We start from the raw sequence: 17866 nt of genomic DNA on the forward strand, positions 1-17866 counted from the left end.
GGGGGGGGGGGTAATAAAGCCCTTGTGTATTGCTTTATCAAGGGGCCCCTGTCGGCCTCCCTCAATTATTCAAAATTCTAAAAAATAGGGGGGAAAAAAAAAGAAAATTAACATTCAAATTTATAGTGTTAAAAATGAAAATGAGAGTTATAAAATGGTAAAAGAATCATTTAAATCTGACATTTCCTTGAGGTTACAAGCATTAATAAACATACTGTACAGCTGTTTAAAGAACAATATTTGAGAAATCGGCCTTCAAAGTTGATTATTTCAGGCATTTACAGGCAAAAACCAGATCAACAAATTGTTAAAAATTGTTGTTCACTATAGGCAGTGCAAGTGAAATCATGTTTGTCTTTTCCACAAGGCTAGCTGTTATAGACAATCCAAGGCTTACCTAGCTAGCCTAGGCTAGGCCTTGGCCAGTCCAGCCTATTTTCAGTCTTTTTATGTACACACAACACTTTAAAATAACATTAATTTTGGAGGGATTTTCAAATTTATTCGAATGAGAGGTATTCTCTATGATTATCCAAACAATATTTGTTCAAAATGTCCTAGGAAGAGGTGTACACATTTTTGAAAGACCTGGTGCAAAAATAATTTCAGAGCATCCGGCCGATAATTGGTGACCCGATCGTTGTGAACTCACGATTTTTTCCACTTCTTCCCCAGGGGTAAGATATGTCTCCATCTTGACTTTCTTCCCATCGGAGACGCCATCCTCATTTTTCTTGGGTTTTCTTCTTCTCTTTTTAGCCTCAGCTGTTTTTGGTACGTCGTTATTTACTGCTTTGGGCTTAGGCATTTTAATGTGGTTTTATTGGCACAAATAAATGCCTCACTTTTTTAAACCCTGCGATGTAACGTATTGAAGGATATACACAAAGAACACGCTCTGAAACAACATAAACGCGGGGAAAAGAGCCCTCTCGCGGTTTGTTAGAATCGTTCTCACAATTTTGTTAATTGTTAGATTTCATGTGATACTTCAATTTTATTAGAGCGTTTATGAATCACGTGATGCACCTCCTCGCCTAATACGATCGTCAGAGGGCAGTATGTAATATTGTATTAATGTAATGCTGTCTCTTATACACATCTAGATGTGTATAAGAGACAGCTGTAGCACTGATGCTCTATTATTCTTAGTCTTGAATAGAGGTGTGAATTGGGTGGGAAGGGTGGGGGGGGGGGTAATAAAGCCCTTGTGTATTGCTTTATCAAGGGGCCCCTGTCGGCCTCCCTCAATTATTCAAAATTCTAAAAAATAGGGGGGAAAAAAAAGAAAATTAACATTCAAATTTATAGTGTTAAAAATGAAAATGAGAGTTATAAAATGGTAAAAGAATCATTTAAATCTGACATTTCCTTATGAGGTTACAAGCATTTAAACATACTGTACAGCTGTTTAAAGAGAAATCGGCCTTCAAAGTTGATTATTTCAGGCATTTACAGGCAAAAACCAGATCAACAAATTGTTAAAAATTGTTTTAACATTGAAAATGGGGAAAACAACAGTATATCATGATGTATAAATGTTAGTTTAGTGCAATAAAATAGATTTCAAAAATTTTGACATTTCGGGATGTTTTGGCAAATATCTCTAAAAACGATTTGCGAAGAGTGACTGGTTTGGCTTGTCTTTGCCACATAAGTCTGAGAGTACCATTTCCGGCCTTCTAGAGGTGACATTAATAGTAAATTTTCTTACCTAAGCCCCAACCATGGTGGGGATGAGGTTGTGTAGATCCTCTATCTGTCGAAGTCCCTACCCGGGCCCCCTCTATTTCAAATTCCTAAATCCACCACTGTTTATTATCCAAAAGTGATCTCAACCAATAGGGCACAATAACATGACATACAAAAATTCATAACCAATAGGTGTTTGGAAATTCTTCAAATTTGCTTGTTTACCAACTTCTGGCAAATTTATGATGTCAGCATCACGGACATATGGAGGAACACAGCCAGGCCACTGCAAAGATTCTTCTTGCTTTACAGCGTAGGAACCAAAAACAGACCTGAAGACCACCGTACTATCCTTTCCCCTACAATTTAAGTGAATTTCCAGGTGCTCTAGTGATGTTGGTAAAGAGGCCTAATAATAGTAACAAAACATAGGCTCATAGGCAGAAGGTGGTAAATTTGCATAGATGCTCTTCCATAACAATTAAATCTGGACTTGAAGATGCAAGTGTTTTGCCGTTCAAGACGGGGACACTTAGAACTAAAGAGACCTGATTTTAAATGAAAATGGCAATTACACAAAACAGCCAACAAATGACAATAAACCGAAACAGCATCGCCTAGTCGTACCAAAACATTAATCAAAGGGTAAATGGCAACTGAACATAACCTTGGGTAAAACAATAATTTCTATTGCACTTTTTATCGTTTTTTCGATTACGAACATTGTTTACTGGTAAGTCAGATGCCTTTGAACTTTGGCCTAGGGTCCCTTGACCTATTATAAGATATAATATCTTCACACAATTTTTTTTTGTAAGCCCTACGACAAGTTAGCATTTTTTCTATGTTGAGGATTTTAAGGATTAACACAACAATCCATAGTGTCAAAAAATAAAGAGTATTATGCAACTATTATTTGTATTGTAACAAACCTTTATTTATTGACCAAAAAATACTTAAAATATTTGCTAGGCCTCAGCATGATGCAGTGCTGCTAGAGTTTATGACAACAATAAATATCAAAAACAATTTAATTTTAAAAACTATTTCATGATTAAATTATAAATTCATAGAAATATGTCTTGAAATAAACACTAACAAATACTGTAAAGTAAATAAAAACTAATTATTAGGGACACTATAGACAGTGCAAGTGAAATCATGTTTGTCTTTTCCACAAGGCTAGCTGTTATAGACAATCCAAGGCTTACCTAGCTAGCCTAGGCTAGGCCTTGGCCAGTCCAGCCTATTTTCAGTCTTTTTATGTACACACAACACTTTAAAATAACATTAATTTTGGAGGGATTTTCAAATTTATTCGAATGAGAGGTATTCTCTATGATTATCCAAACAATATTTGTTCAAAATGTCCTAGGAAGAGGTGTACACATTTTTGAAAGACCTGGTGCAAAAATAATTTCAGAGCATCCGGCCGATAATTGGTGACCCGATCGTTGTGAACTCACGATTTTTTCCACTTCTTCCCCAGGGGTAAGATATGTCTCCATCTTGACTTTCTTCCCATCGGAGACGCCATCCTCATTTTTCTTGGGTTTTCTTCTTCTCTTTTTAGCCTCAGCTGTTTTTGGTACGTCGTTATTTACTGCTTTGGGCTTAGGCATTTTAATGTGGTTTTATTGGCACAAATAAATGCCTCACTTTTTTAAACCCTGCGATGTAACGTATTGAAGGATATACACAAAGAACACGCTCTGAAACAACATAAACGCGGGGAAAAGAGCCCTCTCGCGGTTTGTTAGAATCGTTCTCACAATTTTGTTAATTGTTAGATTTCATGTGATACTTCAATTTTATTAGAGCGTTTATGAATCACGTGATGCACCTCCTCGCCTAATACGATCGTCAGAGGGCAGTATGTAATATTGTATTAATGTAATGTTACGACGAATGGTGCTGTGGGGAATATTTCTTTGAGGTACGGTGGAGATCATCGACAAATTTGGATAATTTTGATATTGGTTGGGGAAACACATAATGATTCAATGTTGTGCAATTACTGTATACCATTAGTCGTATGACGACGTTATAACATTTACAGTAGGTCTGCTAGGCAACTATACAACATAGGCTAGGCCTACTCTAAGGCTAGAGTAGGTAGGAGGGTATTCAGGTAGGATAGGCCAAGCCCTAGCTAGGCTAAGTAATTTTAGGCTAAGGGAAGGCCTAACTAGGCTAGTCGTCGTTTAGGCAAGACATAAAAATAGGCCTAGGCTCCCAGTGGGAGCGTGTGTCTAATTTTATAGAACGATGATGTGGAAAATGATTAATGGTTTAACATTTAGATTAAGAGGAGGGGGTGGTGGTGTTGTTGATATTAATTATATACTGTCGTGTATATATAATATATGATATCCACCTACAGTAGGCCTAGGTGTCTAGTGCCTAGCCTAGGCCTAGACATGACCTCCACCGGAATTAGAAAGGTCGACTGTTGCGCGATAACATAGTGTCTGCTGCTCCCTGAGGGGCAGGATTGGATTGGATTAATTCGGGGTAAACACCAAGAGGATAGCCCACGAAAGTCTAGAAGAAGACTTACTTCCAGTGGGGTCCTTCTGGTGGTGATTGGGCTACACTGGGAGACAATCCCCTACTCTTTTCCGAAGAGTGTACTGCATTCTTTAACGTGCACATGTGCCATAAATGCACACGGGACCAACGGCTTAAACGTCTCATCCGAAAGACTGCGCTATTGTAACTTGTATTTCAGCCCTCTACCTGAAACTACTTACAGTACTAGCCTACTAGGTTCTAGCATAAAGCTAAGCCTATTAGGGAGCCTATGCCTGGAATCTAGATCATTCATAGATTAGTAGTATGCAAAGTCAACTTGGAGCCAAATTGTTATATGCTCGTTTTGATTTTATTTATTATATTCCTACCATTAAAGAAGGTTAAAAATAACAAATTGAGAGAGGATCCCCAAAAGTGAACTGAATCAAACTATGTAGGCCCGGATTCAAGCAAGCAAAACCAAACTGCGTAAAAAAAAAACAAATTGAAATTGGTGCTAAAAAAAAACGTATGTTAAGTATGGGCGCCGAATAGTGTAATATTGATGTTAATAATGAAAATTATGAAAATGGACAATTTTCTTAATTTTTAAATAGTCATGGCAGAACCTCATTAAAGAGTTAGTCTTTATATTATACAGTTGAACTTACCAAAAGTCGAATCCAAAACGGCATTAAAAATCTTAGATAAAATTTGACTTACAGATCATTAATTAATGGAAAACACAACAATTTTGCATTAAATAAGATCGACCTAGAAATTAATCAAGTTAGGCAAAGACAAATTTTTGTCTTGCCACTTGCTTTCAAATTGTTACTCTTTGTTTTTAGTATTTAAACAAATTATTATTCATTCCAGGAATTTTTGATGTGCAAAACTTGCAATGAATGCCATTCAACCACTCATTGATAAAGCAAGTGATCTTATAAAGAGAGCAGATTATCTTGAATTAAAGAAACCATCTATTAAAAGCATACCAAAGTTCATCAGAAAAGTTAAAGCAGAGCTCAACTTTCTTCTAGCTGTAAGTTATAAAGTTCCATTCTATTTAATGTTGCCACTAAAAAAAGTGAGGGAAATTTAATAAAAAACCTTTAAAATTTAATAAAAAATTTAATTGTGCATTTAAGTGAAGCAACCGGGAACTCAACTGCTTCGTACAACAGTTGTACATATGTCAGTAGAGAAATCCAACTCTGCTCTCTACGAGTGTCAGACAACGCGAGGCTGTCTGCTGACGGTCAGTGGCAGTCTGAACGAATTGTCATTAACAACAGTTCGTTATGCGAGCATTGTGGCGTTGCGTTCCTCATAGTTTTGCATCAGCCGACAACCGTTAGACGCAATGATTGCTCGGCTTAAGAGATCTCAACTTATCAACTCCAACTATAAAAGAAGTGGTTTGGCACAGCGGGAACAGGTTGGTTTTTCTACCTCAAAATCTGGGTTTCAATCCCTCGCTGTGCATTTCACTTGTCTTTGATTACTTTTATTTGTATTGCTTCTCTCAACCCAGGAGTATAAGTGGGTACCTGGTAGGGTTAAATGTCAAATGCACTGATGTAGCTACTGCAGTGTTATGGAATACTCCCCCAGGGAGCTGAATTTATGGTCCATGTGTTTAATCCAATGTCCAGCGTAATACAAATGTAAAGGGCAAAATGACCTATGGAAGTCATGATTAGAGTTGTTTTTGGTTGTGAGTCCTGCTGTGACAGGAATTGAACCCAGGACCCTGGAATTAGAAGGCAAGCATCTTAACCACCAAGCTAATCAACTCCACTCCGCTACTGTAGCTCCCTCAACAACTTCTGCATACTTGATAGCCATTGCCTAATTGTTAAAATGATAAAAAAAGAGTTATTTTTCCATAGTTGGAGAATAGAAATGTGCCACCTAAGGACAACCAGCTTCAGAGCACCAACCTCACCCATCTGGAGACCGTCCTAAGTGCCGCTGAAAGCCTCCCTGACGTCACAGACATCTTTTGTCATAAACACTACACAGATGATTATGAATTCAAAAAAACACTGGGTGTTGATATCATCTCAAATAATGGTGCAGTCTGGGTGAAGGTCACAGCAAGGAAAGGTCATGCACTTCACCGCATCTGGGAAGGTCTGTATCTCAAAATAGCAATAGGATTTTAAATTAATTGATTTCTCATTAACACTACTGAGGAACCCTACTTTATGCAGATGCATCTGACGGAAAAAAAGTGCACAATGCGTCACCAGGAGTCTTTGTCACTCATGAGTGTTGGCAAGTTAAATGTCTGTTGATTGACATCCTTGGCCACACAGTCAATATTGTTGAGTAGTCTTCAGCCTCTGAAGGTGCGGGGTATGCGCCCCATTTGAGCTATGGGAAGGGATCCTGTTAAATAACAGCATTATTCCAGAATTCACATAATTTTATACTCTTGATAATCCAGGGGTCCCAAGTCTTCAGTAAGTCGAGGGAGTCTCCCAGAAATCAGGAAGGCCTCCCATACTCCCTCGAGCTAGCAAAAGTCTCCTCGAAGATAACCAATCTCCCGGGAATTCACGTTTTTACTACTATTATCAATTGTCTCCTGGAAGTCGGTGCTGATGGGTATGATCATGCACAGCAAAATTTAAACAGGTCTTCCGGATTTGAAATTTTCCAACTTGGGACCCTGTAATCAACAGAAAAGATAGTGATAATGATGACACATTATGCTTGCTTGTGATTTTAATTGACTTCAACGGAATATACTAACCAACAGGCGCAAGTTGACATGTTAAAATGCATTTCTAAAACAAAAAATCACATTAACATAGAATAATGTGTATTTTGGTTTCTAGGTGAGGGTGACTATGGTGATAAAGATATAGTTGAACAAGCGCTGGAGTATAAGAAGGTAGCATCTGAACATCCAATCAAATTCATCGTACCTCAAGTGCATGTCATATTTTTCAACGGCGTTACTTCTGCAATCCAAGGTTAGTAATTATATTCCTCAGTGTTTTGATTGGCTGATTGCTTTATGTTCACTTTTGGCCGACTTCCATTTTTGACTTGAGGAGCGTTCTCTTTTGGAGAGAATAGGCAATAAGTCGGTTTATCCAGGCACTGTAAGTATCCGCTCATAGACTACAAACATCACCATTGATTTGTGTAACTTAATGATTTAAACTGATAAAAATATCTAAACAAAAACTCTGTCCAAACTATTAAATTTTATGTGACAAATTTGTGTGATGTGCCCATATATGGTCATGATGATGTCATATTACAGACATATCACACAACAGTTACTGTTCTGAAGCTCTGTCCACACTGTCAAATTTTATGTGACAAATTTGTGTGATGTGCCCATATATGGTCATGATGATGTCATTTATTTGTCACATAAAATTTGATAGTTTGGACAGAATTTTACATAACTATTTATATAACTTGTTACATCAAACTTGTATTGCTTTACCTATCTTAACCTATATCCTATTCTTTTAATTAGGAGAGTTACACTCTGTTGGCATAGCAACACATGGTCATGTGCTTGATGATGCAGACGATCATAGAAATGATACAGTTCCCTCTTTTGATTGGTCAGTTTTAAAAGAGGTTAGTTTTTATGGCGTATAATTGAAATTTTATTTCTTCTTTGCCAATTTTATTGTTTTCAAAAGTGGTACAGGATTCTACCCAAGGCAGTACTGTTTTGGGTTATATTTTAATGTTATAAATTAACAACATAAGCAACTTATGGAAAACACAATCACCCCACGGAATATACACAATTAGTGATTATAATTTAATAGGTTCTTGTTATCATTTGCTACTAATCTGTAATTTTCTACAACAGCTGAAAGTCGTGACTGAAAACGACCCGCGTCAAAATAAAGTGAATTTGGACGTGACAACAATGATTGCACTAACCAGCAATCTCACTCATGATGGATGCTGGTATAGTTACCCAGAATGCAACCCCATTAACAAGCAGGCACTGGAGGAAAGGCAGCGCCCCCAATTGACCTGCCTGTACAATTTCATGAAAGGTAACAGTGGCGTTGTCATTTTACAATCAATTGAAGCATGTTCAATTAATTTTTTCTAGTGAGAGGTCAAAACAGTAGTTGTCGGTAAAGACCTCTTGTTTTCTCTATGAACCCTTACCACCACAACCTTGGTGGTCTAGCAATCAACAAGGCCTACAAAGACCCCCAATCTTAATGAAGCCACAGGGCCCCAAGCCCCGGTGTTACACCACTCAAATGACTACTGTGATATGCACCAAACCGTGGAGAACTTGGTGAACTGGTTGTATCCTGTCAAGGTACTCTCTGAATACAGGTTGTAGTTAGTTGTTTTTAGCAAGAGAAATTTGCAATGTTTTGTATAAAAAATGGCCCCAGTGCACATTGAAAAATGTAGGCACAATACAGAAAAGAGCAAGGGATTGTCTCCTGGTGTTCTGCCCAATTTACCACCATTAGTGGCAGATCAGGAAATTCAACATAGAGGGGACCCAGGAAGGGACTTTTACAGATCAAGGGTCTAATCCCCAAACATGGTTGTGGCTGAGGTATAGAATTTAATGGCTATGGCGCCTCTAGAAGGCTGGCAATGGTGTGCAAAGCTTTAATTTGAACATAATTTTCTTTTTTTTCTCCGTTGTTGTAAGGTATCCAAAAGTTTAGGGGTGGGAGAGGCTTGACTGGCTGGTCCTCCCCCTTTCCCTTGAATCCCCTACTGGCAACTGTACCATCCAAGGGCCTGGCCCAAATTTCCTAGTTAACTGGGATCAACGAGTTTAATTGTCTTTGATTAACCAGACAAGATAAGCAAACTACATACTTTGTTGGTAACTATTGTAATACTGTATAATAAACCTATTAATTATGAGCCGCCTTGTAATCGCTTTCAGGTAAAAGACTATTTGCTTGTAAGACAGCTGTAGAGGGATTTAAGGATAATGTAAACACTGTAGGAGGTCCAACTGAACAAGCCAGAGCTGAAAGACTGCTGTCAAAAGTAACTGTCATGGATGACTGTATATCAACAAGAACACAGGAGCACATCTGGAGCAACAAAATCAAGGAGAGGTCAAAGGTAAATAATTTAAGTCTAAAGCTTGGGTTTCCTTAAAATCGCTACACTATCGGGAAGGCTTCCTGATACGACCAACCAGTCAGTATCGCTGAAAGCTGTCAGCGATAGCTTGTAGCAATTTTGTTGAAAACATGCTTTACATTTCCTTTGGGGTCCATTGAAATTTATTTTTTTCTGGACCATGGGTGGGATGATCCCAAAAGGGATTGTTAGAACCTATAGACCAATCCATTTACAGTGATTATTATCTCTCTTCAGACACCATAGCTGGGAACCTCTGGTGGGGATTCTTACTTAATCATCTACTACAAATGTAAATACTGGAATGATATATGATTTACATTATTTTTTTTTCCTCATAATCTACCCTTAGTACTTCGCGCCAATTGCGGTGCCAATATAAAGCGCCCTATTCTAATTGGATTTGTCTATAAAGACGGTATGGTATTTGACAATATGAAAGACCAGGTGTACCTTGATGATTGAAGTCTGGTGCATTCTGTCTCAGCTGGTGCAACACTACCAGCTGACCCTCACAACTCTGATCGGTGGCAGGCTGAGTATAGTTGAAGTTAATGGAAATGCATTGGCTGTTCACACAGTGTTTGCCAGGCTTAAAATGCTTTCTTTTTCAATCACAGGTTCTAGGGTTCAAATTGTCTTAAGTCTCTCCCTTGGATATTGTTGTCGACGTCCCACACGACCACAGCTATGTAGTTGTCCGATACGGCTTTGTTCACACTGTTTTTGCACAAACACACGATCTACTATCCCTACACCAGTCACTTCTGTCAGTCTTTAATACGAACAACTTGAATTAGATGCGTAAATGAAAATGCAACTTTAGGCAAAAGATTGCATAAACAAACCCTAGTAATGAAACCAATTACTTAGCTGCTTTGTGCTTGCAGGTTTGAGCTTTTTCTTTTGTCACTTTGTCAATAGAGATAAGATTTAAACCAATTTACAACAAAAACCATAGCATTTACTAAAATAGAAAAATAAACTGTAACCATTTACTGTACATTATTTGTGGCAGCAGTGAATGATATATAAAAAAATCAGTTGATAGAGAGGCTAGCCTGGGGCACCACCAAAAGCAAAAAGGACCTGGGGTCCTAATGATCTACAGCCTCACAAGCCTTCGAGGCATGAGTTTAGCCAGAAAACCAAAATAGGCCGTCCAAAATATGCTTTACTTTAATGCAACATTTGATAAATTCAAAGAATTTTTAAAAATTTGCTAAAGTAGACCAGGCCCAACTAGGCTAGGCCGAGCTTTGTAGGCCAAGCCGTCCAAGCCGTCACAGTAAAAGTGGCCGTCCTAAATAATTATTGGCCGTTCAAAAGATGGCCAGATTTCATTATTTATTCAATCTTTTAAAGAACATTATGTTTTGTTGATTTATTTGGTATCTCAAAGTGGTTTCACATAAACTTTAGGTATCCAAGTACCGTTTTCGGGCATCTATATAAAGTCTCAAATTCTTAAAATATACTCATTTGCCCACCAAAACCATATCGTAGAGTTTGTACTATTTAAGTGCTATTTTCTGGTATCTATAAGTCTCAAATTCTTTAAATTTTCCAACCATGGTGGGGCTCAGGTGGATATGGTAGTTTTTAGAATTGTAAGTTTTTAAGTGCCATAATCGGGCACCTATTTATTTAATTTGGATTTATATTTACTCATTTTATCAAAAATAAAAAGAATTAAAAGGTAAATTAAGTTCCATTTTCGGACATCCAGGTACAAAATAGTGCAAATTTGCTAACGTCACCGCCAAGGGTAATTCAATGGTTGAAAGTATTTTCTGCAGTAAAGTTGATTATATTTTCTTTTCAAATATTAAAAGTTGTCTCATTTTCCAGTGAAGGGTTCAAGGCTTCCCCACCCTCCAATTAAAAAAATAATGGAGAGGAAAAGGAAAATTGTAATAAAATTTAATTTCCGGCCATCTATGGGTGCCATAATCAAAAAATATCTTACCTCTGCCCCAACCATAATGGGGCTGAGGTAGATGGACTCCTCTATCTGTGAAAACCCTCTCAGTTGGGCCCCATCTATTACCAAATCCTGTATTTGCCACTGACTTCTCAAAAGGAAGATCATTAGTAAACAATAGTCACTGTAATACTAATGCCAAATGGTCATTTTTTAAAACATAAAGCATCACATTTTTTGTGATAAGGTCGATGTGCAATTTACTATGACATTTATTATTACATGTGTCGCGGCTTGTCTGGGAAATCACAAATTGGGTCCCAGAGAAAAAAGTTTGGGAAGCGGGGCACTAAATGAAGTCGTCTACTTGCAAGCGGCAGAGCTCTGGATGATAGTGAGCCTAGATTACATGACGACAGTATGACCTAGAACTTAGTCATTTACAAGAACTTTGAGTTATTGTTATCGTCAGGATTCTAGGATGCAGTTTGGCAAGAATCTACATTGTATAGAGAACGAAAAACGGTTAGGATGAATGAATCTGTCCCAGGAATATGTCATCGTGCAAATCATAAGCTCCCTGTCAACAAACCAATAACCTCTTACTTTTATCTGCACATGTCAAAGGTCAATGTATATAAACAATTTAAGTGGCAAATGATTTATCTTTCCATTGTTTGTTAATCAATGCTGTGTAAAAAAAATATGGTCTTAATAAAAATACAACGATGTGTACAGTACTTCACCTCATAACTCAGTTGATACGATAACCAATGAGAGATTGGGTGTTACAACCCGTGTCGTAACATATATCACCCATCACTGATCCTCAACTTTTTTTTTTATTCATCTGTAAATTTCAGATAATATTCGGGACTGGTGATTTTTATGAGATGGTGACGCTGTCAGCCAACGCTTCATTTGTTCGCTCGGCAAACAAACATAACGTATTGTATGCGGTGGAAATCCACCAATCACGGGCCTTCACCGAGCAGAAGGAGAAGGAGATAAATTCCATGGCGGTGGATAAAAAGGATTTATTCAGTAGGATTACCCTAGAACATATCCTAAAAGATGTACTTAATCCAAGGTGATTATAATCTGTGGTTAATCAACAAATGCTACCTTTAATACAGACCAACCAATTCAGGAATGTAGCATGATTGGCCAGTGGAAAAATGGATTAAATTAATTGGATCTACAAAACATCCTAGATTATTTGCATAATCCAAGCTGAGCTAATCCCAACTAATCCAAGAATGCTACCTGGGAATGAATAATCATTACGTGCCAGAAGAAATCAATATGATTTAATGCAGAAAAGACCTTAAATTATACTTTTTTTTTCAGAAAATTATATACTATTTGAATTAATATATTTAATATCACACTTAATTGAGTTTTTAAAAATGAGCAATTTGTTATCACATTGTTAAGTTTTACAATAATGTTCAGAACATATAATTAAAAAAAAAAAAAAATTATTAAGAAAATTGTTACCAGCACATAAATAATGTAAATTAGTTTTTTATTGTTATTGTTGCTGTTATTGTTATTAATATTACATATTTTTTATTACAGTGATATTTTTATCATTGTTGCTTTAATATCATTTGATCTGAACATAATGTCTATATTTAATTAAACACTAAGCAATTTATTTTATTTAAATACAAAAAGGGTATAATATTTGTAATTCCAATGGGTACAGAAAATGTGACTTCTACTTCTACGCCCCATTTCCTATCGATATGAATGTAAAAATGACCTACTATTTCCTTTATTTTTAATCACAGCTCTGTCGCTCTTTGCCAATGTTTTTTCCTTAGAATAAGAAACCTATTGAGCCCTTATTTTGAATTGCCATTCTTATTCGGGTATAGCGTGTCCCCATTAAATACAATATATTGGGTCAAATTTGGAAATGGGCTTATAATACCTCCGGAGCCTTCCAAATTTAGGTGAGGCCTCACAGGTGAATCCTGCCTAATGCTTAGGTCTAAGTGGCCTAGGAAAGCCTATCTTGAAATTTAATTCTAAATTTAAGTGCAATTTATTTTATACTTGATTTATTATACTGTCTGAATTAAACCTCTGAGGTGAGGTGCTGGGCTTACAGTATACACAGGAAATTTGTAAATACATTTAAAATACTAAAGTTTAGTCATGGCCATATATATTTAGTAACTACATTAATGGTAAAAGACCTATGGAGATTTTTAACACTAAGCATAGAAATAAATGATCAGTTTATTGCATACCGTGTCTAGACTCTGACATAGAAAATAGTATGTCTAGCGCCCTCTTTTGAAAATATATTCGATTTGTACAGTTTTGTGTTAGAGAAACATTAAAGACTTATTTTTATAAGAAAAAAATTATTCAACTAAATTATACCAGAAAATATCTACTTGTTTTATGTGAAAGAATAAAAGTACAGATTAAAGTTAAACAAAGTGATTGTGTATTTATATTTTGTTAATATGAAGCAAAGGTTGACAAACTTGACTGATGAGTTTATTTACAGCTTTTGCAGACAGTCTGTGCTGGCTTCAATTGAAGTGATTCTTCAAGTGTAGACTAACTACAGTACAATGTATACAATTAGTAAACAAGAGTAAATTAAAGCAATGAGAGGAGTATAGCTACAGTCAACAACACCAAAAAAGAATAGCAAATGGAAATATCGCTGCATTTAAAATGCATCTGTATACTGTAGCTTGAATAATGGGGGCCTACAGCGACTGGGGCAAGACAATGGCGTAAGACCGTGGTCTCTGAGGTTGATGGTGATAGTGGTCAGTCTAAAATCAACAGATCTTATGATTTCATAATATCTTCCAAGTGGAACAAGTATTTATTAAGTATAGCATGCAAAGCCGAAGTTGACATAAGCTTGGAAAAATCAATGGCTTTAAAGTTGTGAAAGGCTAACTTCAGTTATTTCGTACTTGCAATTTCGTAATACACCCTCGTTCAATTTTAGACACTACTTGTACCCGAGTCGGATTTCCCACCTCCCCCACCAACAGAATGTTGGTGGCTTAGTCCCCAGACTCGTCTGCTTTTGTCACTGCATAAAAACAATAGAAGCTACTTTATCGACACTTGTTATTTGATATGCATTAAAAGTGTAGTATTGGTACAGTGTGTTAATTTATTTTTTTATTCTTTCTTTAAAGTGAAAGCACTTTTAGTGACGCAACACTGGTTTCAAAAGGGGATCACATGAACAAAATTATATATCAGAAATGCAAATCAGAAATAAAAATCAAAAGAACAGTAATTATAAGAAAAATATAAACATTAAATTATTAGGAATATTTTACTTTTTATGAGTTCCCAATTAGATCAGTGCACCATTGGTGTATGGCAATGATTCTGGAAGAGAAAAATTTGAATTAAAAAAATGTTTAAACAAGTTTTAATATGTTTAAATATTTATATACATAGACAAGCCACTTCATTGCTGTTACTGGAGTATTTGTTTGTGATTGAACAAATACGATTTAGATAACATTAATATTGATGAGTGTGTTAATGAATAGGATTGCACAAAACAGGCAAACCAAACAGAAAATGGAGTTAAATATATCAGTGGTTAAGGTGCTTGTTTTCAAATCCTAGGGTCCTGGGTTCAATTGCTGTCAGTGTTGCAGGATTTTTTCTCACGACCAAAGCAACTCCGCTCCCTAAATCTCATATTGAGATTTAGTTTGTGTAAAGCATCGTGTGTGTAAAAGCATGGTTTGTGTTTTGTGAAAGGGTAGGACAGTGATATATTTGCTATTGGCAATCCTTGGTGCATGTGTGTGCACCTAAATAAATAAATACAATAAGATAAAATAAAAAATGATATGTTTTAAGGTAACGTAGAGCCAAATTAAACATAATCTTTTTATCATAACAAAATATTTTCACATTTAATAATTTAGGATTTCAATGTTTTTTTGAAAATAATTCGCCATGTTATGCGATCGCATCCTAAATGTGTTTATTAATATGATAGAGAACTAATTTATACATAAAACTTGAAAACTGAATGCCGTTCAACTATAGGCCTATGTTGAACAACCGTATTCTTATTTTTTTTTTGATACCACTGATTATGTATTTAAACCTATATACAACTACTCCAAGTGTAAGTAAATTACACTTAGAGGTCACGGTCAATGTCTAATTGGATATATTTTTTTGCATATCAATATGCATTTAACAGTGTTTGAATTTGGAACCTTGTAGAAAAATCATTAATAACATCCAAAGAAAAAACCCATGGCCTTGTAACTAAGGCAAATGCATATACTATGTTCAACAACAACAATAATAATAATAATAATAATAAATAAATACCAAGGGATGCAAGGTGTTGGCAATGTTGTTATTATTCTTTATCATTGGATCCATAATGAAACCGGTACAAAGAACAACGTCCACTCCCTGGGGACTATTCGTAGTCGTGCGTACAATTTAATACCAATACAGACTAATACATTCAATGCCACATCATCCTACCAGATACACATTTATATTCCTGGGTGGAGAGACAAACATAGGTAAAGTGCCTCGCCCACAAACACAAGCAAAATTCACAACGAAGGTTCAAACGTCCAACCTCAAGGTTGAGAGACAGAAACGCAACTGCTCCGTCAACCAATAGGTACCAGGGTTTTGAAATCTAGTAGGTGGGATGGAGGATCGCAAAATGGAAATGAACAAGGTGCTGTTTGAAATCGACAAGCAGAAATGAAAGCTGCCTCGTACAAATCAATGACTTCAATGTCATGTAGAGGACAAGTTTCCGCTTGAAAATAAATTTTCCAATAAGAAAAAAAGGAGAACACAACACACTGTGTCTATATATCTCTATACTGTATACTTCGTATTCCTTTCTATGTATTTTCTTATGCCTTTAAGCAAGAAATTCATTTACGGAACCGTTTTTGTGCAATTTTTTATTGGTTTTAAATTTGGCTACAGCATTTTCAATTTGGCGAAAAAATTAAAAACCTTCCACCATTTTGGCGAAAGAAAATTCAACGAAAATTTGATTCTAGCGTGAGTAATTAATATATGTTACTGTAACAAGAAACCGAGTCTCGCACTTTTATGTGACAATAAAGTACATCTGTATCTGTACATATTGTTGCTAAAAAATCATAAAAATTATTGAACATTTGTAAAATTGCTTCCGTTCAACATGATACATTCATGAAATTTACAAATCTGGGGGAATCTTACCTACAGTATGCAGAGTGTGCAGATGTTCTTGGTTTAACTTCAGTTGAAAATGTTTTCAGTTTCTTGGCATTTCTTTATTGCTAAAAGCCTTCATAATAATAAACATGTAACAACAAAGTATGCACAATTTATTAAAGTATGGCTCTGCAGGAAAACAATTTTTTGATATGTTGTACTTTACTTTGGAATGTTCAACAAATGATAGGCCTTTTTGTAACTTATAATAACTTCATAATTTTCTTTTTTTATTTCCACTTTTTATATATGACTATATTTCTATTTATTAAAATTGTATTTTGCCCTGCATTTTTGTATTTCAATTTAAATAAATTGCAATGTATATTAGTAATTATTATTGGTATTTTACATGGAATTTGAATTATTTAAATGATGTAGGTAAATTAGTGTACATAATTATTAATTTTATTTTTCTAATTATATTGAATTGTATTTTTCCATGTATTTTTGTATTTCAACATAAATAAATAAATTGCAATGTATATAAGTAATTATAAGTATTTTACATAGAATATTAAATAATTTACTAATTTAGAAACATTATTGTATAGAATAATGAATTGTTCCTAATATAAACGTTGTATTTGCAATTTCTTTTTTTGTGTATTTTATATTACTTTGTACTGTTTTTATTCTTAATGTATTGCTTTCGTTATTTGTGTATGGGCTTCCTCGTGTTGTGTATTTTTCGATTGCTGTATTGTTAAACTTCAATTTTGTTTTCAAAATTGCAATAAAGAATAAAGAATTATTATAACTGACAGAAAAAGCATATTTGACAGAAACGGTTAATGAGATAGAGATTTTTGAATATTTAAAAATTGGGGGAAAAGCAGCGTAACCACCTTTTTTTCCACATTTTACCCCCACCCGCCTGCAGTTTTTAAATATTCATTATTTTATTTTTAAATATTCATTATTAAAACCAGTGGCGTATGTTAAGAGTCTTGAAATCAAGGGGGAGGCTTACGTGGGTGCTAAGGTGAAGTGGGGGTTCGATGATTTGGTGAGGGGGCACTAGCTCACAAAATAAGGTGGTTTAAGATGATTTTCAACTACTTAAGCATAATTTTGGGGTGGGGGCAACTGGGCGAATGAGTACTTTCTGGGGGAACGTGTTCCCCCCGCGCACCCATTAGATACATCACTGCTCAAAACAGAACCTTACAATTCTGAAAATTTTTTTTTTTATGTTATCAAATTGTTCTGTATTATTAATAGCAAATGTCTGAGAAAATTCAATATTATCACTTACTCATAATATTATCAACATGAAGATAAACATCATCACAAATATTAACAACCAGAAAAAAAATAGCAAGTGAGATTAAAAGATTAACATTCAGAATTTAGACA

General features: G+C 35.5%; 2 protein-coding genes across 4 annotated transcripts in view; one reads left to right on the plus strand and one right to left on the minus strand.

Moving 5' to 3' along the window:
- Positions 1 to 3436, minus strand: part of LOC117109408 (protein RCC2-like) — a 24658-nt gene extending 21222 nt beyond the window's left edge. Inside the window, exon 1 of one of the 2 annotated variants that reach the window (XM_033251759.1) lies at positions 3159 to 3436. In XM_033251759.1, the coding sequence (XP_033107650.1) occupies positions 3159 to 3314 (156 nt within the window). In that variant the 5' untranslated portion in view covers positions 3315 to 3436. Of the gene's footprint in view, positions 1 to 652; positions 929 to 3158 lie in introns of those variants that run through there. The other variant, XM_033251758.1, reaches the window with a different exon arrangement.
- Positions 3437 to 3488: 52 nt separating this feature from the next.
- On the plus strand, positions 3489 to 13703 carry LOC117109409 (UPF0415 protein C7orf25 homolog). 2 transcript variants are annotated; one of them, XM_033251760.1, is made up of 8 exons: positions 3489 to 3628; positions 5086 to 5251; positions 6102 to 6345; positions 7056 to 7193; positions 7712 to 7818; positions 8060 to 8252; positions 9122 to 9306; positions 12115 to 13703. In XM_033251760.1, exons 2-8 carry the CDS (start codon positions 5111 to 5113, stop codon positions 12343 to 12345), a joined length of 1239 nt encoding a protein of 412 aa, XP_033107651.1. In that variant the 5' UTR covers positions 3489 to 3628; positions 5086 to 5110; the 3' UTR covers positions 12346 to 13703. The 2 variants fall into 2 exon arrangements, with proteins under 2 accessions (XP_033107651.1, XP_033107652.1); XM_033251761.1 differs by having other exon boundaries at positions 3613 to 3750.
- Positions 13704 to 17866: the final 4163 nt, after the last annotated feature.

Source organism: Anneissia japonica, unplaced genomic scaffold (genome assembly GCF_011630105.1).
Source record: "Anneissia japonica isolate Jap-2015-1 unplaced genomic scaffold, ASM1163010v1 scaffold287719_len1884721_cov185, whole genome shotgun sequence".
In the NCBI taxonomy this organism is placed as follows: domain Eukaryota; kingdom Metazoa; phylum Echinodermata; class Crinoidea; order Comatulida; family Comatulidae; genus Anneissia; species Anneissia japonica.

Bases quoted from the DNA above. Each gene is read 5' to 3' on its own strand.
- LOC117109409 (XM_033251760.1), top strand. From the start codon at position 5,111: ATGAATGCCATTCAACCACTCATTGATAAAGCAAGTGATCTTATAAAG. The intron at 7,819-8,059 runs GTTAGTTTTTAT...TTTCTACAACAG, and splicing joins ATTGGTCAGTTTTAAAAGAG to CTGAAAGTCGTGACTGAAAA. The intron at 8,253-9,121 runs GTAACAGTGGCG...AATCGCTTTCAG, and splicing joins CCTGTACAATTTCATGAAAG to GTAAAAGACTATTTGCTTGT.